The sequence below is a fragment of the Durio zibethinus genome, chromosome 24 (assembly GCF_047325235.1).
Source record: "Durio zibethinus cultivar Kanyao isolate XHJ-2024 chromosome 24, ASM4732523v1, whole genome shotgun sequence".
NCBI lineage: Eukaryota > Viridiplantae > Streptophyta > Magnoliopsida > Malvales > Malvaceae > Durio > Durio zibethinus.
The window spans coordinates 8089650-8115815 of NC_143185.1; the positions used below are offsets into that span (position 1 = coordinate 8089650).

The window sequence follows — 26166 nt, forward strand, 5'->3', positions numbered from 1 at the left end:
TTAAGAATAGAAAAAATGTTTAAAAAAAGATACAATATGAATTTTGTCACTTTTCTTTCTCACTAAAATGCTCTTTAATGCTTTGAGAAGGTGGTAGATGGAAGTAATAAGTTTTCTTAGCTTTTCATGCACTTTAAATGCAATTGGAAACTTTTATTTATATGTTAAGAGTAGAAGATAGCCGTTGCTTGTATTTAATACTTGGAACCTGTAAAATTTCAGACAAAATAATAGTAATTGAGCTTTTTTAGGCACTAGGGGATCGATTGGATTAGTTGAAATTAAAATCAATTTTGTGCATTATTAGATTACCCAATCGATTAGGTAAAGGACCTGATCAATCCCTTATCCCAAATGATCGATCCCTTGTATAGGGGGATCATCCATTTTGCAAACTTTGAAACTTGTTTTGTTTTTGAATAAAAAAATGGATGATCCCTTTAAAGGGGGATCAATCAGTTCACTTAGAAAACCTAACCAATCAAATCCCTACAAGGTAGGGATCGATTGAATTTTGAAAAACTTACACGAGATATGCTATTGGAAGAAAAATGGATAGATCCCTTTAGCCAGGGGATCAATTGGGTCATGTGTGAGGATCGATCCCTTTTATCCCTAATTGTCCAAAGTTCATTTTTGTTTCCTGAACATGTTTTGTTTTGGTTCAAAAACATTTTTGGCAAGATAGAAGGCTAGAAAAATGTTTAATTTGAGATAAAATAAATTTGATTCAAGTTAAGCAAATTTTTGTTTTGTCAATTCAAAATTTTTTTATAGTTCAAAGCTAACAAGAACCCAAAATTGCAAAAAAAAAAAAAAAAAAGATAAACAACCTAAGAAATATTTAAAGAAAAAAGAAAGTTATTGTGTTTTATTGCTTCCCATAATCAAACAAACAAATAGAAATTAATTTAAATCATAATTTGAAAGTTTAAGAAAAAATTTAATTATATAACATTGAAAAAAAAAAGGTAGATTTTATGAATAAAAAAATGAAAGGGAGTACTATTCTTCTCTCTTTTTGATTCTTTCTATAATTTCTCTCTTATTGCATTTTTTTTTTCTAATCTCTTCATGTATTTTCTTTTTTCTTCTTCAAATTTTATTTCTCTTGACACTCTTAACCTTTTTTTCTCTTTTTTCCTTTTTCTTTCTTCTTTCTTTCTCTTTTTTTGGATTTCTCTTGATCCTTCCCGCCTCTTGTATTCTCTTTTTTGTGTTTCAATTTTTCTCTGAAGCTTCCCACCCCATTTTTCTCTTTCCCTTCTTCTTTATTTCTTTTTTTTTTCTTTCTCTTCTCTAGATTTCTCTAGATCCTTCCTTTCTTTCATTTTTCTTTTTAATTGTAACAAACGAGAAATAGTAAAACATAATTTTACCATGTCTTCCTTGCACTTTCACTCTTTGCTTCTTTATCATTCTTAATGTTTCTTTTTCTTTTAACAAATTAATATCAAATTTTATTTAATTAATAAATTAATTTAAAATATTTAAGGTAGCTAATCAAATGCTGCCAAATGTCAAACAAAAATCCCTTAGGGGATTCTTTTCAATAGATGGTATAAATTTTTTTTCCAAACTTTCAAGTAATGATTGACCAAATTCTACTTTTATAAAATAAGTTTTTTTAAAAAATTAATAAATAAATCCAAAGACGATTTTAAAAAATAAAAGACCTAAACCAATCAAGAACTAAGAAAAAATAATAAATAATTAAAAAAATCATATTAAAAGCTATATTTATATTTAAAAGTTAAGTACATGTTACATGGTTCATCATTCTTCGATTGTCATTTGGCTCATAAGAGCATGAAAAATGATTTTCCTTTATTTAAAAGTTTTAAGAATACTGAAATTAGACTTATGTTTTGTTATGAGATTATTTTTTATTTTCTAAATTATGTTTTAAATATGAGAAAAATAAAACTTTTATGTCAAGTTTTAATGAATGGCAACTTACAGACAAATATAAGTGTATTTTTTTAATATAAATTATAACTTTGTTACATATAAATGTAGTTTTTTATTCAATGGGTATTAAATAATATTTGTATTAATATAATACATATATAAATATAAATTAAATATAAATAATAAAAAATATTTTTTATTTATCTCAAGGAAGATCGAGTTAGAGCATTCCAATTTTGATCTCAACTTAACCCATATTATTCAAAGAGACAAAATTTAAACCAATCCTTATTTTTAAAAAATCGTATCAATTGGATCATGATGAATCAAAATTTATCGAATATATGTTATTTGTCATCTATACATTCATTGACTTTTTGCTTTACAAAATTTATCAAACAAATAAAACTTTAAAAAACAAATAAAATAACCAAAAAAGAATTCATATGTGAATTTATTAAATTAAGATATTATATTTTTTTAATAAAATATATATAAATATAGAATTAAATAAATAATAAAATATATATTTTTAATATATATCATGGTCAAGATGTAACACCTAAAATCTTGCTCTTATCCTAATTAACTCGATTTAAGAAAAAATCAACCTTATAATTTTGATTTAAAAAAAAAAAGCATACCAATTAGATTGAGACAAATCGAAACTCATATAATGTGAATTATTTTTTTATTTCTATCTCAATTGATTTTTTATTACAAAATGTATCTAATAAAAAACAAAAAAAATTAAAAAATTAAAATGAAAAAAAGCAAACATAAAAAAAAGCTTTAAAATAAAAAAAAAAGTGTCATGTAGACACCCGAAAATGACGTAACACCTTAATTTCGTCTCTAACCTAATCTCATTAAAAAAAATTGATCTGATCTTAATTTAAAAAAAAAAAAACTCCTATGTTAAATTAGTATGAATCAAAATCAATTGAATACGAATTATTTTATCATTCCTATCTTTATTGATTTTTTTTTTTACAAAATTTATCTAATAAAAAATAAACATAAAAATCCAAATAAAAATTTTAAATTGTACAACTAGATTTTTTTCTTAATTTTGGATTTTATTTTTTTTACAAAAATGCTTCCCTCGCTTAGCGTGGATTATGTCTTCAAATATTCATATTTTTAATTAATAATAAAAGGAATAATTTAAAATTAAAGGATATTACAATTAATATTAGTTAATAATAAATAAAAAATAATTATTTTAATTATTAGTTTTTAGAAATTTTTATTGACGTATTATTGTGAAAGTAATTTTTTTAAACAAATTTATTTTCGAAAAAATCTTTATTTGTATGTATATTAATATATGCTAATATTAATATAATGTTTTATTTATTAATTATAAAAATTAAATATAAAGAAAATAATTATTTATAAATTATATATAATATATATGCATTTGTAATCGTATATAAATGTATAAAAGCTTTTATTTTTTCAAAATATTTATATTTTATTACATAACCTTCATTTTTCTTTTTTCTGCAAATTAATTTTTTCAAACAATATCGTTTTGGAAACGTAATATACATAGTAAAAATATCTAACCTAATTCATTGTTCCCTTTGTTTCCCCTTTTATAGCTTTTCTTCCTTCTCTAAAAAACCCCGAACTTCATGCTTGTGTCTTTTTCCTTTCTTCTTTTCATTGCTTCCCTTCATTCTCTCTCTACTCTCCTATCTTTCTTTGCTTTTTCTGTCTTTGGATTTTACTGATGAACTCATCTTTGTTTTCCTTTTGTCCTCCCTTCCATATAAGGTGTTCCCCAAACCTCTCATTTAAAAATATATATTTTTTTAAATAAATCAAGCCTAAAAAACCATAAAACTCTCCCAAAATTTCAAGAATCCCACTAACCACATCTATTTTTATGTTTAATATTCTTGAATTTTTTTAGATTTTTTTAGGATTCAAATAAATGGCTTTAAAAATATGAAACGAAATCTTTTTTGAAATGGTTGCTTTGCATTGTTTTTTTGCTGTTATTTTTTCAATTTTTTAAAAATCTAAGATCTCAAAATTTATAAATTTTTTATTTATATAGGAGACACATTTAAAAAAAATACTTAAGAATCTAGATACGATGGATTTTTTTAAAGAATTTTTTGTTTTATTTTTTAGAGATATTTCAATTGATTTTAAAAAAAAAAAAAATTTAGTTTTTTTCTATTAATTTTATCATTATTGTTTTTATGTGATTGTGGTTTGGCAATATTAGTTAGGCTTAGGGTTTTTGAGATTATGTGTTGATAATAGTTGTTAGATATATTTTCAGTGTTTTTTTTTATTTAACTGTTTGATTTGATATTTTTTGCACAATTTTTTTTACGATTTAGGGGAGGGTGGGTAGTATTATGGTGATCTAGTTTTTTTAATTTTTATTTAGATTAAAAGGTAAAACAATAATTTTGTATTATTAAGTAGTGCCATGGGTAAAATGATAATTTTGTTACGTAGACAGGTGTCAGTGCTAAAATCCTTAAAGAGATATTTTTCTTATATAGGTATAGATTATTAAGATAAATTAAAAAAAAAAAAAAAAAACAAAACAAAACCAGTTTTCATTTGTTAAACGTGAAAACATATAGATTTTAAAAAAAAAACCTTAAACATGATAAACAAACAAATTTAAAGAAAAAAAAAAATAAAACTAGCTTTACTTACAACTTAGACAAAACAAAAAAAAAAAAAAAAAAAAGACGCATAGAAAAATGGAGAAAAGGCAGAGAAAGGTGGTGGTCGACGAATGAAAAAAAAGGAAGGGTTTAGAGACTGATTGGCAACATGAATCTTAAGGTTAATGTGTAATTTGGTACTCGAATTATACATTTCTTTTACAATTTGATGCCTAATGAATAAAATTCATAATCAGGTTAAGATTTCTTTACTCGAATTATACATTTCTTTACATTGGTTGGAAAGAAGTGTAACAGGCTTTTGCAAAATCTATTTGGAGGAAAAAGATCTTCTAGAGATAAAAAAGAAAATAGGGATGGAAGGGATTGTCCTTAGAAGAATATCTAAATATTCTATTCTTATTACCTTTTAAAATATGGAAACATTTGAAACCATGAAGAAAAGACAACAACCAGCAAACGAGGTGCGTGGGTAGTTTGCTTTGGGATTCCATTTCATACCTGGTGTATAGATATGTTTCAGAATATTGCACATTGTTGGGAAGAGTTTGTATGTATGGAATAATGATACATTGAAGTTACAGTCTTAAAATGGGGGTTATATGTATATCATCACCTATTCGTTATTAAAAATTGAAGGAAGAATACATCTGAAAGGGGGCGATTTAATATTTCCAGTCAGTGTCTCAGAAAGAAAAGTGAGCTACAAGGGTACAGGGAGACGCCAAGAGAGCATAGCCAATCACCTGAAACGGTGCATAGTAGGCTAGAGATGGAAGAAGACAAAGCATCAGTGGAAGTTGAACGCAGAAGGAGGAAATGGTGCAAAAAGGAGTAAAAATCCAACTGGTAATTTGGAATCTGCTTCGGGATCTAGTAGTGAGTCGGAGGAAGGTGAAGAATCAAGAGAGGTGGACAGAGGATTGTCAGAGGAAGCAAGTGAAACACAAGTATTGAGCAATGTGGAGAGATTTTCAAAAGGCAATAATGCACTATGGAGGGATTTTCAGAAGGCAATAATGACACAGAACAGATGGGTGATAGAGACATTATAAACAATACTGAGGAGTTTATAGAAAAGCATACGCCGGTGGATGTGAGTTGTCTTATTAGGTATGAGATTTTAAAAAGCATGGAAGGCATGGGCTTGGATAAAATTGCTAGCTCCTCTATTAGGCTGGCCCAAAGCTCAAACCCATATTTAATTAGAGAGACAGAAGAAACATGTGAAGGAGGTAAGGGATCTAATATTTTTTCGAGAGTTTAAGAAATGGAAATACTTCGAAGCAATCGAGGAAAGTTGACCGGAAGAGTAAAAAGGAAAAGAAAGAAAATAGGCAAACAGAGCAGAAAGGGGAAAACATTAGCAAATCTACAAGAGGCTGAAGATCGAATGGTGAACGAATCAATCTCAGATGGAGATTTCGTCAACCATAACAGGACGTTGGCAAATAGATTGGTTGAGGAAGATATACGAAAGGAGGCTGAAGCTATTTGGGCAGTGGGAAGGTAGCTTGGAATCTCGGCGATTGGCAACGAAGAAGTCATTAGGAAGTTGCAATAGATGGAAGAATTAGCTCAAAGACAGAAGGCACAATAAGGTAGATGGCAAATGGTGGTGGAGGTACGCGGTGGGAAAAAAAAAAAAGCTCTATGGAGAAGACTTGTTAAGTATGGTGAAGATTTTGTTGAGTGAACACCCTATGTTTTACATAAAGAGAAGATGTCTAGTATCTGGAAGGATGCAATATCTGTTACAAGCATTGAAAACATTGATAGATTGGTGGGCTTTGGTAGTTGTTGACGAAATTTGAGGACGGTGTTTTTGTTACTTTTGACTAGAAAAGCAGGCGACTGTTTCTCGAAACTATCCCCCTTGGCTGTAGACAAAGAAATAAAAGTGACGGAAACCGTAAATGAAGAGGATAGATAGGAGATCAAGTTTTGAAGGCAATTGAGGAAATGGGCTAAAGAATCCTTAAAGGAGATATTGGATGAGCTAAAAAGCTTTCCATTACTGAGCAGTAAACGTAATAGGCACATTTAGGAGGTGCAAACCAATCGCACGTTGGAAATGCTTGATTTCCATTCTCTATCTTGGATCAACAGGCATGGTTTATTTCAATTTGGAAGTATATATTCCTCATAAAGTGCAATGCTCAGGAAAGTTTCATGTCCTTGTTCCTAAAACGTATGGTCTATGGTTTTTAAGTGGTAGAGCTTAGAATGGGTGATGCCTAACTCTGTTGAAGAATTTATTCAACAAAGTGAAGGAGTTTTTCTTCACTGTAACTTTAGAAGATGGTTAGCAGTTTATGGAGCTATATTCTGGTCTTTATGGCTATTTAAAAATGAGACTGTCTTTAATAACAAGAAATGTGATTGGGAAAAGGTTTTGTTCTTGATTGAACTAAGGAACTTACAGTGGATCAAAGCCATCGAAGGCTATTCAGAGATTGCTGAACCCATTTGGACAGCCCCAATTGAATTGGCTCCCAGTGCCCCTATTGGTAATTTGAGATTAGTTGTATGGGTATGTCCAGCTCCAAATAAATTAAAATTCAATGTTGATGAATCTACTCTTGGGTCCATGGCTAATAGGTGTTGAGAGACGATGCTGGTATGATTTTGGGAATTTTTTATGGTCCCCTTGAAATTTAGAACTCGAATTATGCCAAAATTGTTACTATCAAAGAAGCTCTAATGATGTTCCATAAATCACCTTGGGTAAAGCTTAAAAACTTAGTAAATGAGTCAGATTCAAAGGTGGCTTTATCTTGGATGGTAGCCTTGGAATTATTGGCAAATCTTCAATGAAGGGACGTACTCAAAAGTAAAATAAGAAGGGTTGAGATTAATCATATTTTCAGGGAAGCAAACTCCTTTCCAAACTCATTAGCTGATATGGGGCAACAGAACTAAGATGTATTCATGCTTGGATTTATATATCTATTTCTAATTCATGGATGTTTTATGCTTTGATTTAGATATGTATTTCTAATTTAGTGATATATGTTTTGAATTGTTTGTCTTTTTGGAGTGGTGTTTGTAGCCCTTTTCAGCTTTACTGATGCTGCTTTGTAATTCTCTCTTTATGAATAAAATTAAATCATGGATGAGGGAAAAAAAAAGGTATTCGAACTTTAATTCTGTCCATCATATCACCCCGCTGAGTAACACTGTTAATATTAAATTGAGTTGACCTCAAAGTAGTCAATAAAATTCTAACACGTGGTTAAAATCAAGTGAACCTTTAAAATTTTTATTTTTTGAAAAATAAAAAATTCAATATTAAAAAAATAATCAAGAGGAATGGGAAAGGAGAAGGGATGAATCCTGAGATGCAAGCTCAGGAAATGGGCATTTGGACTTATCATAAGAAACTAACTACTAACATTTATCATCAAACACTTTACCACCACAAAAAACTCCGAGGAGACTGCAGTCTGCAATGATTCCCTGAAGACCTTTCAACACTAAACATTAAGCAAAGATGCTAGACCTAATAAAACTCCAGCTCAATAATATTATAAATTAAAAAATATAATAATTTTAAAATTTATTAACTATAATTATTGATATATATTTTAAAATTTTATCATATGATAAAATAATGAGAGGATAAATTTATTTTTCATCATATTAATTGATTTAACATTTTTTATGACAAATTAATTTCAATTTATTATATAAAAAATGATATTTTCAATAATTACATAAAAATAATACTAATTTAATATGAATTAAAATTAATAGCAAAAAATTGATAGTAATACAAATATCAAAATAATAAAAAAATTATTACTAAATTTCAAATATAAAATTATAAATAATAAAATAAAAATATAATTATTTCTCATTAACTTATATAAAAAATTTACTAATTTTTTCATCTAAAATCTCTATATATCATATTTTTTTATTTTTTAATTATAAACTTTCTTAAAATTTCCTTTAATAAAAATTCTCATTAATTAAAATTTATCAGATTACCTTTTAATAAAATTATACACTAAATTAAAAAAAAAAAAAAAAAACTATGTGACTGCTACCCTGATCACCGCCGCCGCCAGGTACAAAACCTCAGGCTTTGAAACAAAGGACAGCCAGCCCACAACACCCCCCAGCCTCTGCCCACGAACGTTTATACCCTCCAGCCTTCACTCCTTCCACACGTTTTATTCTTCTTCTTCAATTTTCATTGCTTCTTTCTCTCTTCTTAGTCACTCTCTTGCTACAATCTCGCTCTTCGTCTCTCTCTCCCACAAAGAAAGAGCCAAACTCATATAACCCAAAATCAGTAAAGTGGTAAATCCCCTCTCCTAATCGATACATTCACAAAAATCTTTGCCTTTCTTGCCCTCCGCTCCTTCCTCCCTCACTGACACAAACTTAGGCAAGCCACAGCCTCTCTCAGTAACAAATTCAAAGATTTTTTTCCAACTACATTCAAGTTCAACAGCAATTTGTAGCAAGCCAGCAAATTTTTAACAAAAAAAAGGTAATTTTAACTTACTCTTACCTTCAAATTTCTTGTTCTTCCACATTTGATCTCAATTGAGGTTGACTTTGAGTTAATTGAATTGATTCAATTGACAAAAAGTAATGGTTTTGTGATACAAAATTTATAATAAAATATTTAAAAGTAAATGCTTTAATTAGTTTTATTAAATTATTATTAATTATTTTTTAAAATGATTAATTTATTATTGATCTATTCAATTATTTTATCAAATTAAAAAAGAAAATAAAAAAAAACTTTATTTATAATATACCAATAAACATTAAAATTAAATTGTATTGTATTCTAATGATAGAAATAATTAGTAATAGTGAAGAAAAAAAAATTTAAAAGATAATTTAAAGTTTTAAACTTAAAATAAATTAATAATTTCTGTTATATTTATTATTTTTATAAAATTAATATTTATAAAAATAAAATTATATGTAATTTAAGTTACAATCCTTTGGATTTTTTTTAATTTGGGTTCAAATCAATTTAATTTTTGGTTATTTTCAGATTTAAATAATTCAGATTCCGGTTGTTTTTAAGTTCGGATTGTACAAATTTGAATAATGAACTTTTGTGATCAAGATCAAATGAATTTAAGGAAATTTTCAAGTTAGTATAAAATAGACAGTCTAATAAAAAAAATTGGGGTGAGGGTGGTGGAGGCCGTTTGCCATTTGGCATGTTATTGTGGCGTCTTTCGTATTTTGGGCTTAACTGGAGTAACGGTGCAAACGGTAAAAGTTTCAATCTTGCATTTTGAGGGAAAAGGGCACTAAGTATTTTTTTAATGATTTAAGGGTTTGTTTTTTATTCTGGATTTTAGGCCTGAAAAGCAGTATTGCTTAAACCTTGGCGCAGCCATTGAAGGTCGAAGGAGAAGAAGAAGGGTTTAAGATTTTTTGCCACGTTCTTACTAGAAAGTGGTGAAATAATCTCTGTAATGGAGGCTAGTTTAGGAGAAATCCCCTTTGGTCTCGATTTTCATCCTTCAAAAGAACTTGTTGCTGTTTCTCTCATTACCGGCGACCTTCAACTGTATATTTTTCCTTTTTTTTTTTTCATTTTCTCCTCTATTTATATAATAATTCAAATTCAATTATCTATTGAGTTATACTTCGTCTTTTACAGATACAAATATAACATCGATGATTCCTCACTACAAAGGTACAAAATTTAAGTTTTTCTCTTTTTCTTTTTTATAATAATTTCCATTTCTAAGTTCTAACCATAATAAGTCAATACAGCTGAATGAAATTGACTGGTAGGGAATTTCTAAAAGTTTTCTTTGATTTTTTGTTGTTAAGATCGCTGGATGTTCATGCTCATACTGAGTCCTGTAGAACAGTTCGGTTTATCAACGGTGGACAAGGTAAAGCATTTACTTTTTTCATCATCATTTCACTCCGTGGATTCTATCAAATGATGTTGAGTGTGTCTGTGAGTTCAGCCGTGGCGACAGGTTCAAAAGATTGCTCTATTTTAGCTACTGATGTTGAAACTGGATCAGTAATTGCTCGTCTTGAAAATGCTCATGAGTGGGTTCTCACAGCTTCTCTGATTATGTTTTTTTTTTTTTACTTTTTTAATTAGTTATTGAAATATGAGTTTATTTGGATTGTTCAGGAATGCCATTAATAGTTTGATCAACCTTACAGAGTCAACTGTAGCCTCTGGAGATGATGAAGGCTGTATTAAGGTTCCCTTTTACTTCGTGTTGTTAATTTTATGTGGTTCTGTGCTTATCTGCTTTCCTTCTTTGCAGGTATGGGATACCAGGCAACGTTCCTGCTCGGGTTCTTTTAATGCTCATGAAGATTATATTTCAGATATGAATTTTGTATCAGATTCCTTGAAATTGCTAACAACAAGGTATCTGTTTTTCTCGTTTTATTGAATATTTCCCTTTTCAGTACTTCAGTTATATATTTAAAAAATTATTCTGATTTAGCTCTTTTGTTGATTACAAGGAACTTCTTTTTCTTCTGTTTTCCAAGTAAGAGTTACATGTGCTAAAGAAATGTCAAATTTTCAAATTATGTGTAGCTTAAGATGATGCTTGTCAAAGCATGAAATGAGCTTGTTTTGTTAGGAAGATTTTGCCCAAAAGAAAGAATAAAAATGATAATGTTATTGTATTTTGTTTCCTATGATTCCTTCTTTCATTACCTTCATAGCTCCTTTTGCAATAAACATGGTAATGAGTGTCCATGCATGGGCACATGCAAATGTCATAGAATTTCTTTCATTTTCCTTCTTTTCAGTGTTCCCTAGCCCTTGCTCTCTCTCTCTCTCTCTGTCTAATGGTTTTTTAGGTGAACCTTAACACATGTTTATTCTTTCATTCTTAAGTGGAGATGGGACTCTTTCTGTTTGCAATCTTCGAACATATAAAGTAAGCTCTTGCTTCAAACCTTTTTAAAGTTCTTGATACTTCTGATTGCAAAATTTTTTAAATAGACTGTGCTTGCTATGCATTTGGACAGTTGACTCTTTGATCCATTTCTTTGTTAATCGTAGGTCCAAACACGCTCTGAATTTTCTGAAGATGAGCTTACTTCTGTTCTAGTTATGAAGGTAGATTCATTTAATTGCTGAATAATCAGATTTTTTTTATGTTTGCATCTAATTTACTTTTGGCCAAACCTCTCTTAAACCCACACTACCTTTAATAAATTTGCATTTTAACCATTTTTCTTTCTTTTATTTATTTAATTTATGCCATCACACTTTCATAATTGGGTTAATTAAGCCGCTTGGGTAACAGAATCTGTTTAGCCTCTGCCAAATATGGTGGAGTGGATAAAAAATGCTATTTAACTAGTGACACGAGCAGGAAAAAAAAAACCTTTTGGCAGGTGATGTGGTGAAATGAGAAAGAAGAAATGGCATTAAAATTAAATTGTTTTATATAAAATAGGCTATGTTTATAATTTAATGCTTGTATTTCTTTGATATTCTTTTTTTGAAGTAATAGTCATTTAATCATATATCAACTTTATTTTTTCATTAAATAATAGTTTAACTTAATTAAATGGCTTAGTAAGTAAATCTACTCTAATTTAATTGTAATTAAAGGAGGGTTGGATTAAATTTTAGTTCATTAAAAAAAGTGAAAGGAAAAGTTAGAAAAAAGATAAAGGGATGAAGCAGTGGAGGGTAGCGAGTGAGAAGAGGGAGGAGGTGGAGGAGGTCCAATGCTGGACCAATGAGATCTTGCAAGATCTTGCATTATTGAGGTCTTGAAATAATCTGCTCTTTCACCAATGAGGAAGTGTGATGCCTTTAAGATGGTAGATAGCCCAGCCCCCCCCCCCCCCCCCCCCCCTCCCCCTTAATGCATGCCAAACTTATCCATTGCCAGAAAGAACAAATTAGCAATAGCAAAAGCATATATTTTCCAATCAGTGCAACAAATATAGAATCTGACTTGCAAAGATTGAGAGTCAGATTCTTGGAAGATGCGAGGCTTTATTCATCTTCAAAAATATTCCCTTTGAGATTCAGTGAGATACATGTTAGATCTTGCCAATTTTCATCCATTCTTAGGCATTGGTCACCTGAACAGATCCATTTCAGGCCCTTTATCACCCCCTTCTCTCTTTTCTCCCACAAGTCCTTCTCCCCCTTCTTTTCTCTCACTGATCCTCTCCATTTCTCTCTTTTCTGGCTCTTTCTCCCCCTTTTTAATCTTGCTTAAATTAGATTTACCTGTTAAGCTGTTTTAATGAAGTTTAAATAAAGACTATTCCTTTGTTATTGATTTATACAATATATAATTGCTATTTAGATGAATTTATCTTTTTTATTTTGCCACATCTATCAAAATTTTTTTTGAAGCTGCATCATCAAACTTAACGGAGAGTTAACTGTTTTTGTTTTATGTGGTTTAATTCACTTGTATATAAAAGGGTAATGATAGCTTAAATAAAAGAAATATAAGAGGGGTGGCATAATTACAAATTAATGAAAGTAGAATGGCTTTATAAGCGTTTAGCCTATACTTTTCATTGGGAGTATATCTAGAGCATATTATGGTGCCATAGTTGCAAATGTTAAAGGTATTGGTTTTTTGCACATTTTGCCACTGCAATTACCATAAAAGGATAAATTCTACTTTGTATGGAATCCTAATTTATGCTGTACATCAACATATATTTTTATGCAACTTAATTGCAAAGATGACATGATTTTTTCCTTTTCTTTTTTCTAGAGGATTATGACTGTAAGGTGGATAACAAGTTTGAATGGACAAAACAATAACTTTGAATGGACAAAACAAAATGTAGGATTCAGTTGTGACGAATCCATTTATGGGATTATTTTGGCAGTTCAACTCTTTCTCTGTCTGAAGATTAGGGAGAAGCTTTTTCCTTTCTCTAAGAAAAATTTTTTTTTTAATTCATCAGCAGTATGCTTCATGATATTTGCTGTTAGAAAGCAAAATAATGCAATTTTTGTAATAACTCATATTTTAATGAGACTTCATAGATAGTTTTAATAACCTTGCTCTGCTTTCTTGTCCTTACTTTTGCTTTCTTGTCCTTACTGTATCCTGGGATGCGTTGTATTTTGTCAGAATGGTCGGAAAGTTATTTGTGGATCACAAAGTGGAGCTTTGCTGTTATATTCATGGGGATTTTTTAAGGACTGCAGGTATTGTGCTTTGAAAATCACCTTAATTCATTTACGAGAATCCTTCATCATTTGACTTTCTCTCTTTTTCTCTCTATGATGTTTTCACCAAATGTTGTGCCCTGAATTTTTCATTGGGTTGTCTAGTGATCGCTTTGTTGATCTCTCTCCAAATTCTGTTGAGGCTTTATTGAAGGTAAGCTGGTTTCAAAATTCTTATAATATCAATTGGTTTCTAACAATCTAGAAACATTCTCTACTAAAATTTTTCAAATTATTGTGTCAGCTTGATGAAGATAGACTCATTACAGGATCTGAGAATGGACTCATCAGGTGAGAAATAAGCACAAAAGGAGACATTTATTTGGTGTTGATTTTCATCTTATCGTTGCCTACCTGCTCTAACTTTCATTTAAAATTCCTTTGATTTTTTCTCCAGCCTAGTAGGCATATTGCCTAACAGAATCATACAACCAATTGCAGAGCATTCTGATTATCCGGTTGAGGGCCTTGGTATTATATCCCTTTCCCCTTTTCTGATCCAAGTTTAAGTCAACTATGTCCACTTTGAGGTAGAATTAATAGGATTTTTTGGCATAGGTAACTTTTATGAAGGCTCCTTTAGGTTTGCCATTTTCACCACCTGCTTTTGCTTTCAAAAGCAAAAAGAAAAAAGTAGCATTTTGATACCAAAGGAATCTCTCTTTTTAGAATTTCAAATTTTAAAATTTGACAAAGAAAAGCACCATTTTACTTCTATCTGCAACCTTTATATTCAGGTTGGTATGCTTTTTTTAACTATTTACTTCCTTTTAGCTAAATATGAATTTCTTTTGTTTGCGTTTGTTTTGGAAAAAGGCAAATATTCAAAAGCTGGTGGCAAAAGCGACAACAAAACAGAGCCTATGCTTGTTATGCTTGTAGGCCGTTCAATATTGGCATGCTGTGTATGCTTGTTAATGTGAACAAATATCAGCTGCATTTGCTTTATCATGAAAACTAGGAAAGCAAAAGGCAAATATCAAAAGTTGGTGGCAAAAGTGACAACAAAAGAGTGCAATGCTGGTTATGCTTGTAGGCAATTAATATTGGCATGCTGTAAATGCTTGTTGATGTGAACAAACATCAGCTCCTCACACCCCTTGAACCTTACTTTTATATGATGGTATGGATGGTGTCATTGGTAATTTGTGTGGTGCTCCCTTGAATAACCAACTACCATTAGTTCCTAACTCAGATTTGTCCTTTAAACTTTGTTTTTATTGCTCTTAAAAAGGTTGATTATTGTTTTTCTGTGCTTTGCCAAGCTGGACATTTTGTTTTGTGATTGCTGAAGAATGCTTATTTGATGAAAGTTTGTTTGTTCTTGTAGCTTTTTCTCACGATCAAAGGTTTCTTGGTAGTATATCACATGATCAGATGTTGAAGGTGCATATTTCTCTCCATATTTGGTTGCCATCGCTTTTCTTTGTGAGATTGCAATGGTGTGGTGTATGAAATTTTAGAAATTTATGTGGTATGTTCGCAAGTGTACAAATGATTGCTTTTGTATGAGGAGGTTAATGGTACAAAAGTAGGCCTGATGGTTTGCAGTTGTATCAAAGTCATTTGGTAGATTGCTTGGGATAATCAAGTGCTTTGGTGCAAGACTTTACACTGATGAAGGTCCATTTATTTTTTTTTAATGCAGTTGTGGGATCTCAATGATATATTGCAAGGTGCTGAAAACACTGTAAACGATAAAGTTGCTATTTCAGACAGTGATACTGATGATATGGAGGTGGATGATAATCCTTCTCAATCCAAGACAGGTATGCTAGTTCTCTTTTCTGCCCTTCATTTAAGACTTCTGCATAAATTAATAAATTACATATCTCTGAGCAGTATTGCTAAATCACCCAGACATAATTTTGCATCACTATGAACCTTCAAATGAAGCTTTTTTATTAATTAACTTCCATAAGATTTTTTTATTAAGAGGAATGATATATAAAAATAAACCTTGAAGCATCAGCTTAGAATGTTGAGATTCGATTTTCCAATCAATTAAAGGTGGGTTTGCAGACTCCTGTCAACCAGCCCCAGTGCTGATTTTTCTTATACCAAAAATTTCTAAAGTTGGCTTTCAGTGCAATGAATAATTTCATACTATGTCTTTGGTTTCAACCGCAGCATATTATTTCAAATGCCATGTAGAATTCAATGGTCTTTCCAACTTTAATTTCGCCAGATCTCCAGCTTTTTATTACCTTTGGTAATTCAAGTTATGAAGGGTTGCCAAGTATGTAAGTTGGTTTTTTTTTCCTGGTTTCAATTTTTGCAGGGAGCAAGGTGAAAAATGCAAATAAAGGAGCTGCTTTTAGCAGTTCAAATAACTTTTTCGCAGATCTTTAGTTGGATTGTCAAATACTTGCAACAATTATAGGTAATTTGCACTGTTGGCCAGTGTGCATATCTTTTCATCTACCCTAAAAAATGTTAAAGGATTCAAATGAGTTAGGCAATTCATCTTGTTTTGATGTGAAGAGATCCTTGGTGAGGTTTGATGCATTATAGAGGCAGATTGATCCAATTTCAAGGTGCCATAAAATGATCTGTATGTTGGAATAACTCATTATCTTCTCATTGGAGTGGGCAAATCACTTCATAAATTTAGAACCATATGACAAAATTTTAAATGCCGACTATGCATGACAGCGCTTGATGTTTGCTGTAATTAAAATCCAAAGATGTTTGCTCTAATTAAAATCCGATGATTTTGCTGTAATTCACGCTCAGGATGTATGATATTTTGTTTGTTTGTTCTAATATTTAAAAGAATTTTTAGTTTTAGTTTACAAAATAGGAAAAATGAGAATTATTTGGAAATGACATTTGATTTTTTCAATTAGAAGAAAATGAGTTATAGGAGGTGATATTTTAGGCAATTAACATAAAATAACATGATTAATTCATGTTCTGTTATATAAATTAATGCCTTCATTAACCTACTGTGTGATAAACTGAACAAATTTAATATTAAAAATTAAATATTGAATTTTTAATCCTGAAAATTTTAATTTATAAATTTATGATATAAAAGTTTTTTGATATTTTATTGAAAATTAGATGTTAAATAAAATTTTTATTAATTTTTTTATAAAAAATGAGATAATTTTATAATTATTTTGAATTGATAAAATTTTAAAAAATTATAATAAATTGTTAAAAGCAAAGATTATGAAATTAATTGAATTATCTAACTTTTTTTTAAAATAAATTGATATAATATATTAAGCAGCAGCTAAAAGCTACTTAGATTTTCAACAATTTTTCATTGAAAATCTTCAATTAATTGATTTTTTTAAAATGATTTATCAAATGCATTAAAAATATAAAATCATTGAAGATTTTGATTGTCAACGATTTAAAATTTTTCACTGGTTTATCAAACACACCTTCCCAGGTTAAAGTAGCATTAATATTATAGAAATCTTTAGGTGGGTTTCATTCAAATTAAGGATGTGAATGATATATTAATACTCGTAAGTTATTCGAGTTCGATTTGAATAAAATTCAAATTTGAATCGGTTATTATTGAGTTGAACTCGAATAGTTTGACTCATCGATTGAATTGAGTTTGAGTATTTTTATATCCGATTCGAGTAGTTTGCGAATCTAATCGAATTTTTATATTTAAATATATTTTTATTATTTTAATTAATAAAATCTCTCAAATTCGAGTTCGGCTCGAGTACAAATAATCGAATTCTTATTGAGTATACAAATCGAGTTTATTTTTATATATTAATCGAGTTTAATCGAGCGAGTTCGAGTGATTCGATTTCGATCATGAATCGAGTTCAAGTAGTTCGATTTCGATCACGAATCGAGTTTGAACTAAGAAAATAAAATTTGATAAAATTTGAGCCGAATATCGAATCGTGAGTTAAGAGTCGAACTCAAACTCGAACTTCTCACTGTATTGATTTCACTCGAGATTGCACTTTTAATCCAAACTCACTGTTGCCCAACATTACAAAATAATCTAGCAATATTATGAGCTAGGTAGTTTGTAACTTTGTTTGCATGAATAAATTGGACAACTCAGAACTGGGATGCAACGTCCAAAATATCCACAGTTATTCCCACCCATTGCCAGCATGAATCACCAGCCTTATGAATCTCTTCTACCGCTAATTCGGAGTCACTTTCACCGAAACTGAGTCAAAACCCTTTTCCTTTGCCAGCCTAATTCCAAGAAGAATTGCTTTCATTTCAGCATTAAGAGAGTTTTGAACATGGATTTAATGCAATTAGCCAAACCACTCCCCTTTCGTCCCTAGCGACCGTCCCTCGTTTAGCTATTTCAGTTGATAAACTTGATTATGTAAAACACAATACAAATATAATACAAAAAATATATATACAATTGTGGCACGATTTAAAATTTTAATATTAGTTATATATAAATTTAATAAAATAAAAAATATATTTTATATGTTCAATACCAATTATGATATAAACGCATCAAATTGAAAGGCAGCATCCACATTTATTTTAACCTCATGAAACGAGGATGGCTTTCAGTTATTCACCGAGTCGCTCTTGTGCTCTCCCACATCATTTATCCTCAAGATATTTATATTAACAGTCATCCTGATAGCTCTGTTAATAATCTCTATTATTGATCTACAATTTGCTTCATGATAATACCAATTTCGGTTCTTCCACAATAGCCATAGGGCATGAAAAACAATTCCATAAGATTCTCTTGCTGTGATTATATGAAGAAATTTAACAAAGAGTCGGCAGGCATTGACCAACTTTCCAGGGAAGCAGTGACCCAATTGCACAAACTTTCCCACACCTTGTGACTGAAAGCACAATCGAAAAAGACGTGGTGAATTGTTTCCCTTTCTCACCACAAACACAGCATTTGTTATCCATTTGTAGCCCTCGACCTCAAAGCACATCTTTAATTGGTAGTATTCACCATAGCAGTCTCAATGCAAAGAGTTTTGTCTTTGGTATAGCATTCAACGTCCACACTGCCTTCCACAATGGAGAGCGTGGTCCCTTATCCATTACCTTTTTCCCTACTAGCCTCCTTGCTACAAAATAAGCAAATTTAACTATGAATTGTCCTAGCTGCAAGTCTATCCAGATCAACTTTTCTAGTGAATGACAGCCACTTAAAGGCACTTGAAGAATTAAATTGATGGCTTCGTGTCCAAACATGGAACACAGCATGTTTCCATATACGATTCACAGTTCGATATTTAAACATGTTTGTAGGTAGGGGGTTTGCTAAGCCATTTGTCCCGTAATATGTCAATCTTCATTCCATCACCTGCACGCCATCATGACCCTGTTAGTAGAACTTCTCTCCCGCCCATCAAGCTACGCCACATAAATGATGAATTGGTCCCTAACCGTGCATTCAAAAAGCAATCATGAGGGAAGTACTTAGCCTTCAGTACTTTGTGACATAGTGAAGATTCCTCATGTACAATTCGACAACATTGCTTTGCCAACAAAAGCTAGATTGAAGGCTTCAAAATCTCGAAAGCCAAGCCCCCATCAAGCTTGGCTTGATAGAGTGACTTCCTATTTATCCAATGATGAGTCTTTTGCCCTACCAAAATCTGGTAGTAATATGTCTAGTTCATGAAGCAAATTCTTTGGAAGCCTAAAGCAACTCATAGAATACAATGGCACTACTTGTGCAACCGCATGGATTAGGACAGCTTTTCCCGCAAAGGATAGTAGTTTACCTTTCCAGCCTTGAACCTTTTGCCAAACTGCCTCTGATTCTTTGAAAAGCTGCTTTTTTATCTGCCAATCATGATCCGCAACCCAAGGTATAAGTTTATAGATAAATCTTTAAAAACACCAAAACATGACTTAACCTCACGTTTTATCCTTTCACTTGAATTTGAGCTAAACATGATTGCAGATTTGGCAACACTAACCATTTGCCCTGAGAGGTCATAATGACGAAAAATGTTCATGATAGGCCGGCCTTCAGTTACACTTGCTCTGAGGAATAAGATACTATCATCAGCAAACAGAAGATATGACTCACGGGGAACCCCAAGAAACAATCATGCCATGGATATCATTTCTCTGTTCTGCCCTACTCAACAAGGAAGATAATCCCTTCACGTGAAAAAAGTACGGTAACAATGGATCTCTCAGTCTGAGTCCCCTCGTCAGACAAATCCGACCACATTGGCTTCCATTAATAACCACCGAATGTGAAACACTACGTACACAAGTCATTATCCAAGACATCCTTCTATGTGAAAAACCAATTTTCAGCATTACCCCTTCAAGGTAGGGCCATGCAACTCTGTCGCATGCTTTACTTATATCTAATTTGAGGGCCATATGACATTTACCACCACTTCTCTTATTAATCAGGGAGTGAATCGCTTTGCATTGTCAAAAATCATCCGTCTAGTCACAAAAGTACTCTGATTTGCCCTAACCATTTTTTTATAAATGAGGCTTCAACCTGTTCACCAACATTTTTAAGATGATCTTGTACAACACATTGCACAAACTGATAAGTCTGAAATCCTTCATGTTAGTGTTACCTTTGGTATTAGGACAACATCAGTGTGGTTTAAATTCAAAAGAAATCCATAATCCAAAATGGCATTTTTGGTAAAAATATGCAGTCATACCTCCGATCCTGGCGCATTGCTAGGATGAAATCCGTGAAATCCCTGTGTACCTGCAACTTCATATCATTTGTTACCCGTTGCTCCAATGTATCAATGACACAGTCCACATGTATAGGAGTAGTCGTAGAGAAGATGTTTTGGAAGTAATCTATCAGTTATTTGGGACACTCGTAGTTTCGAAATGAAATTATTTCTCCAGCGACTAGAGGAATGAAGCAGCATGGAAAAAACCAGTGTTTTTGTCATCTTCCTTGAGCCAAAGAGCCTTTGACCTTGGCCTCCACATGGTCTCTTCCCTTAAGAGTAAACTAGTTAGTTCTTGCCTGCACTTAACCAACTCTGTCTCCTTATAAGCAAAGCACGTGGCTCCTCCTTTTTACGCATAATCTGTGTTTAAACCTTCCAGCACCTTAGCTTACGATTGCAAGCTCTTATAGAATTCATCCCTTCCCCTCATTCAAGGAGTTAATATGTGTATTATCCCAACTTTCCTTTTTTCTTCAGGAATTTGATTCAAAAACATGGCAAATTTTCCCAGAGCCGAGAATGCATTAAAAGGAGCTGACGGAAATCAACCAGCCTCCTTTTTTTTTTCTTTAAATTTGCACATTGCTTGCAGTTTTACTTTCTTTATTTGAAATTTTTGAAATAAATTATTTTATTTTTTGATGGATGCAGAGTTGATAAATGTTGGGCAAAAGCATAATGCATTGCAAACTCTTCATGATTTAATTACGTCCAAAAGATATCGAGCTTGGCAAAAAACACTGGAAAGAATTATGTTTAAATGCATACAACTTGGTGTTGATATGCGAAAAGGTCGGTTTGCAAAAGATGGTTTGATTCAATATCGAATTGTTTGTCAGCAAGTGAACATTTGTTCATTGGAGGAAGTGATCAAACACTTTATGCATCTTTCCACTGAGAAAGCGGAGCAGGCTTGTATCCAGGCACAAGCTTTGGAAGAAGCTCTTGATGTGGATGACCTTGAGGCGGATAGAAGACCCAGGGATTTGATGTTGAGCTGTGTCAGTTGAAAGAAAGGAAAGGATAGGTCACCGAAAACTTGTTACACCTTGGTTTAAGTTTTTATGGGAGACGTATAGAACTGTGCTTGAAATTTTGCGGAATAACTCCAAGTTGAAGGCACCATATGCGGTATTTCAATCAATTGTTGAACTTTTATTACTTCTACTTACGTATAAATCATTGAGTTTTGGATATCGTGCTGATTGGTTTTTACTCTCCACAAATAACCTTGTAAATGGCTGAACGCGGTTTGCTTGGATTTATGTAGAATATCTTTGTGGGATGATCTGAACTGTGTAATTGATTCCAAACGCGAATTTACGGATCATTTTTTCAATTCCTTCATTTTTATATATTTATAATGGACAACGTAGGATTTTAGTTGTTTTCAAATGAATTGCCAAGACTTCCTTGATTGTGGATAAAACAAATAAAACAACTGATTTAGCATTTTGATCTTGGCCTGTAGACATGATCTCTGCTGGCATACATGGAGGAGTATATCATGTTTTGTCTTTTACCCATAGAATACTGCAACCTAACTTGCAGTTCAGGTCCTTGAGGAATTTGTTTGATTTATCTAACAATAGCAACATGATGTGGTTTAACACTGTTTACTGTTGCGATTCAACTGGTGGAAACTTATTAGGCTTTACATGTGTTATAGATGATAGCACACCGAGCATTCCAGTTTTGCAAGCAGTATAAACGAACAACAGAGTTCCGAAGGTTGTGTGAGATTATAAGAAATCATTTAGCAAATCTCAACAGATATAAAGATCAGAGGGACAAACCTGACCTCTCTGCCCCAGAGAGCTTGCAATAGTATCCTGATACTAGATTTGAGCAACTAAAGATAGCTACAGAACTCAAACTCTGCCAGGTCTCTGAATTTCTTAATCTCCATTTTTGTTTATCATAGTGGATATGCATTTCTGTTTGTGTCTTTTAATGGATAGATCTTACATGCTTCCAGTTATTGCTTGTCATATTTCTTACAGGAAGCTTTTCGATCTGTTGAAGACATTCATGGATTGATGTGCATGGTTAAGAAAACCCCTAAATCTTCATTGATGGTTGTTACTATGCCAAGCTGACTGAAATCTTTTGGATTTCAGCTGGCCATCTCTATCATGCTTATGAATGGTTTAAGCATTTTACACCTCAAAACAACTTCAATAAGAACTTAAGCCAGAAGGATTTGCAATTGATAGCATCATCAGTTTTTTTGGCTGCACTATCAATAGCCCCTTATGATCAAACACGTGGAGCATCACACGTGGAACTTGAAAATGAGAAAGAGCGTAAACTAAAGATTGCAAATCTTATAGGATTTAATCTAGATTCTAAAGTTGAGAATAGAGAAGTGGTATGTGTTGTTGCATTGAATTAGATTTTTTCCATGTTATCTTTCATGTTACTTTGATATTACAATTTTTTTCTAACACTTTGCACATCTTCCAGCTTTCAAGGTCATCGCTTCTCTCAGAACTGGTAAGTTAAAAGTTGAGTTGTTTCATGCTTTTCTTTGGGTAAAACATTTTTTCTCTAAGGATTTTGAAGCCTTCAAGTATGTACCATTAGCGTGCTTCAATCCTATTTTCTTTCCCATTCTATTTAGATGCAAAAGTAGTGTCGGCTTTATGCTAATTCAAATTAATGTATTTTTCAAGATGTGTGAAGGTTAAGACAATCTCATTCTTTTATTAGGTTTCCAAAGGTGTGCTTAGTTGTGCAACTCAAGAAGTGAGAGATCTTTATCATCCTTTAGAGCATGAATTTCTCTCTCTGGATATTGCATCAAAGATAGAAACTTTGTTGACAAAAATCTCAAAACTTGGCGGAAAGCTGTCTTCTGCTTCATCTGTACCAGAAGTTCAACTCTCCCCATGCATTCCTGCCATTGAAAAACTTGCTACTCTGAGGTTGCTTCAGCAGGTGAAGTCATGTGTTTGTTTGGCTTGTTTAATTTCATTTTATTTTATTATTTTCATTTTTCTCTCCATGTGCTATACACTTTTTGTCATTTATGTTTTTCTTTTTATTTTAAAAATTTCCCCTTGGCAACTTCAAGTCTCAAGTTTATCAGACAATGAAAATTGAGGGTTTGTCTCAGATCATTCCCTTTTTTGATTTTTCAATGGTGGAAAAGATTTCTGTTGATGCTGTGAAACATAATTTTATTGCTATGAAAGTCGATCACATGAAGGGGATCGTGGTTTTTTGTGATATGGTAAGATGGTATCTTAGGCTTTTTATGCATTTCTCTCTGTATGTTTTTATGTACTTGTTGCAGAGTTTTTTTTTTTTTATTATGGGTATTAGCACAACAGAGAATTCAATCACTTTTGCTCATCATTTTTTACTTTTTCAGGGTCTTGAATCTGATAGGCTCAGGGTTCACTTGACTAATTTTGCTGAATCTTTGAATAATGCAAGAGCCATGATATACCCCCCTGTTGAGAAAGCATCAAAACTAGCTGAAATCTTTCCAGGTTTGGGGGAGGTTGTAGATAAGGAACACAAAAGGCTTCTTACTCGAAAATCAATCATTGAGAAAAGAAAGGAAGAACAAGAACGCCAACTGTTGGAAATGGTAGGAACTAGGAAGTATGGATTTATTAGTTATCAAAATTCTAGATTGAATTAATGTACTTAAATATTGTTGTAACTTTTTCTCCTCATTTTGATCTTCTGGGAACGAGAGGAGGAGTCAAGGAGGTTGAAAATGCAGAAGATAACTGACGAAGCAGAACAGAAGAGGCTTGCTGCGGAGTTTGAGCAACGAAGAGCTGAAAAGATTTGTCAGGAAATAGAGGAGCGGAAGCTTGAAGAAGCACAGGCAAAACGAGAGGAAACTCAGAAGCGTATAAGAAAGGGCGGGAAGAAGAAAACAATTTTAGGAGTGAGTCTGCATTTGTTTCTTTTATATTTCTTTTTCATTTAGAATGATCTTTTTTTTTTTTTTGACATTGCATGTGGGTATAGGAGAAATTGACAAAATAAGTCTTGATGGAGAGGGCCTTGACTGAGCAGCTTAAGGAGAGACAGGAGATGGAGAAGAAACTGCAAGAACTTAATAAAACAATGGACTACTAGGAGAGGGCAAAGAGAGGGGAGGCCGCTCCCTTGATTGAAGCTGCTTTCCAACAACGAGTAGTGGAAGAGAAAGTGCTTTTGAACATGAGCAACAGGTAAATTATTGAATTGTCCTATTGTTATTGCATCCCTTGTGTGTGTGTGTGTATATATATATATATATACACACACACACACACATAACAAGTTTCAAAACTTCCCCTTTATTTTACCTTCTCTCAATATGACAGTGACCATTTCTCTTTTTTTATCTCTTTGGACTGCTGCTTTACCTTTGTTTTACATTTTCTGGCTTGTGCAGTTTATGAAGTGGTTTTGCTGTCTTTATGGAACTTGGTTTTTTGTTTTCTTGCTTCTGCATTTTACAATAGTGACTGTAATTCCCTTTCATGTCTTGCAGCTGAAAGTTGAGCTGAGCAGACAGTGCCATGATGGGGATCTGAGAGAGAAGAACAGGCTGGCATGTATGCTGGACAATAAGGTTAGAGGCAATTTAGTGTTCAGCTTTGTGCTTGAGGGAACTTTGCTTGCCAGAGATTTATTGCTAGTAGTAAGATTTTCTCTTTCAGAGATCACATGCTATCTGACATAAACTAATTTGATTTTGTTGTTTTACCATAGATAATATTGCAGGAAAGAGTGATGAGTCATCGGCAAGCAGAGTTTGACCGAAGGAGAGAAGAGAAGGAGGAGAGAATCAATTAAATAATTCAGGTTCGGAAGTAGGAAAGGGAGCTCAAGAGAAAGAAAATATTCTATGTTAGGTCTGAAGAGGAGAGACTGTCAAAGCTAAAAGAAGAGGAAGAAGCCTGTAAACGTGAAGTTATGTGTCTGTGTTTCTATTGATTATGTTTTCATATTGCCTTTTCCTTATAGAGCATTCTTTTCATACTTTGCTTCATTTATTGCCATTTTGAAACTTTGCAGAGGTAGAGAGACGAAGGAAAGAAGAAGCTGAATGCAAGGCAAAATTGGATGAGATTGCTGAAAAGCAGAGACAGAGAGAACAAGAATTGGAAGAAAAAGAAAGGCTGAGAACAGAAGCTCTTTTGGGAAAATCAACTGAGGGGCTCTCCAGGCCTTCTGAACTTCCTGCTGGGTCCCGCCCATCTGCGCCGACCCCTGGGAAAAATGTGCCTAGGTTCAAGCGAGACAGAGCTGAAGGCTCTGGTCCACCTCCACCTTCAGAACCTGATCTCTGGGGCAGGGCAACTGCCTCACCCTCACAATCTGATCTCAGGGTTAGTGTTAGCAAGGCTCCTTCTCAGGAACCTGAACGTGTAGGTGAATACTAATTATTACTAAATCGAGGAAATATGTTAATACTAATTATTACATCAAGACACAAAAAAAAACTACATTAATTAAAAAAAAAGCATTAGTTGCCATATTTGGCATACAAAATTAATTGTACATGTAATTTTCCTTTTTTTTTTCCTTCATCTATTTCATATTTCCTATTTAGCTTTTAATTGTTTAAAAAATTTTGTACTGCTTATTCTATCTTTAAAGAAGTAATTATTTACTTGAAGTTATTTTTTATTCAATCTTTTTATATGAATAACATGAATTACAATATGAGATTTATAATTTTTTTAGGAAGGAAGATTTGAACTTTAATCTTTTGAACAGGATATCATGCATCATATAC

At 32.1% G+C, this 26166-nt stretch overlaps 1 protein-coding gene and 1 pseudogene across 3 annotated transcripts; both read left to right on the forward strand.

Moving 5' to 3' along the window:
• The first annotated feature begins 8577 nt into the window (after positions 1 to 8577).
• On the forward strand, positions 8578 to 16394 carry WDR55 (transducin family protein / WD-40 repeat family protein). 2 transcript variants are annotated; one of them, XM_022918985.2, is made up of 16 exons: positions 8578 to 9072; positions 9908 to 10119; positions 10213 to 10248; positions 10389 to 10453; positions 10532 to 10619; positions 10708 to 10780; positions 10847 to 10953; positions 11434 to 11476; positions 11602 to 11658; positions 13661 to 13737; positions 13864 to 13912; positions 14003 to 14049; positions 14156 to 14229; positions 15089 to 15144; positions 15407 to 15527; positions 16040 to 16394. In XM_022918985.2, the coding sequence occupies exons 2-16, from the start codon at positions 10025 to 10027 to the stop codon at positions 16108 to 16110; spliced, it is 1059 nt and encodes a 352-aa protein (XP_022774720.2). In that variant the 5' UTR covers positions 8578 to 9072; positions 9908 to 10024; the 3' UTR covers positions 16111 to 16394. The 2 variants fall into 2 exon arrangements, with proteins under 2 accessions (XP_022774720.2, XP_089609724.1); XM_089753598.1 differs by lacking the exons at positions 15089 to 15144; positions 15407 to 15527; positions 16040 to 16394 and adding an exon at positions 14575 to 14829 and having other exon boundaries at positions 8613 to 9072.
• Positions 16395 to 17780: 1386 nt separating this feature from the next.
• On the forward strand, positions 17781 to 26062 carry LOC111316354 (eukaryotic translation initiation factor 3 subunit A-like; annotated as a pseudogene). Its single transcript, XR_016333164.1, has 12 exons — positions 17781 to 21545; positions 22084 to 22299; positions 22418 to 22785; positions 22881 to 22910; positions 23127 to 23364; positions 23498 to 23649; positions 23791 to 24011; positions 24114 to 24321; positions 24405 to 24610; positions 24916 to 24996; positions 25137 to 25337; positions 25445 to 26062. The product of XR_016333164.1 is annotated as a eukaryotic translation initiation factor 3 subunit A-like (transcript).
• The last annotated feature ends 104 nt before the right edge of the window (positions 26063 to 26166 follow it).

Coding starts and splice junctions, on each gene's coding strand:
- WDR55 (XM_022918985.2), top strand. CDS start 10,025: ATGGAGGCTAGTTTAGGAGAAATCCCCTTTGGTCTCGATTTTCATCCT. Junction 11,659..13,660: donor CTTCTGTTCTAGTTATGAAG/GTAGATTCATTT, acceptor GTATTTTGTCAG/AATGGTCGGAAAGTTATTTG. Junction 15,145..15,406: donor CACATGATCAGATGTTGAAG/GTGCATATTTCT, acceptor TTTTTAATGCAG/TTGTGGGATCTCAATGATAT.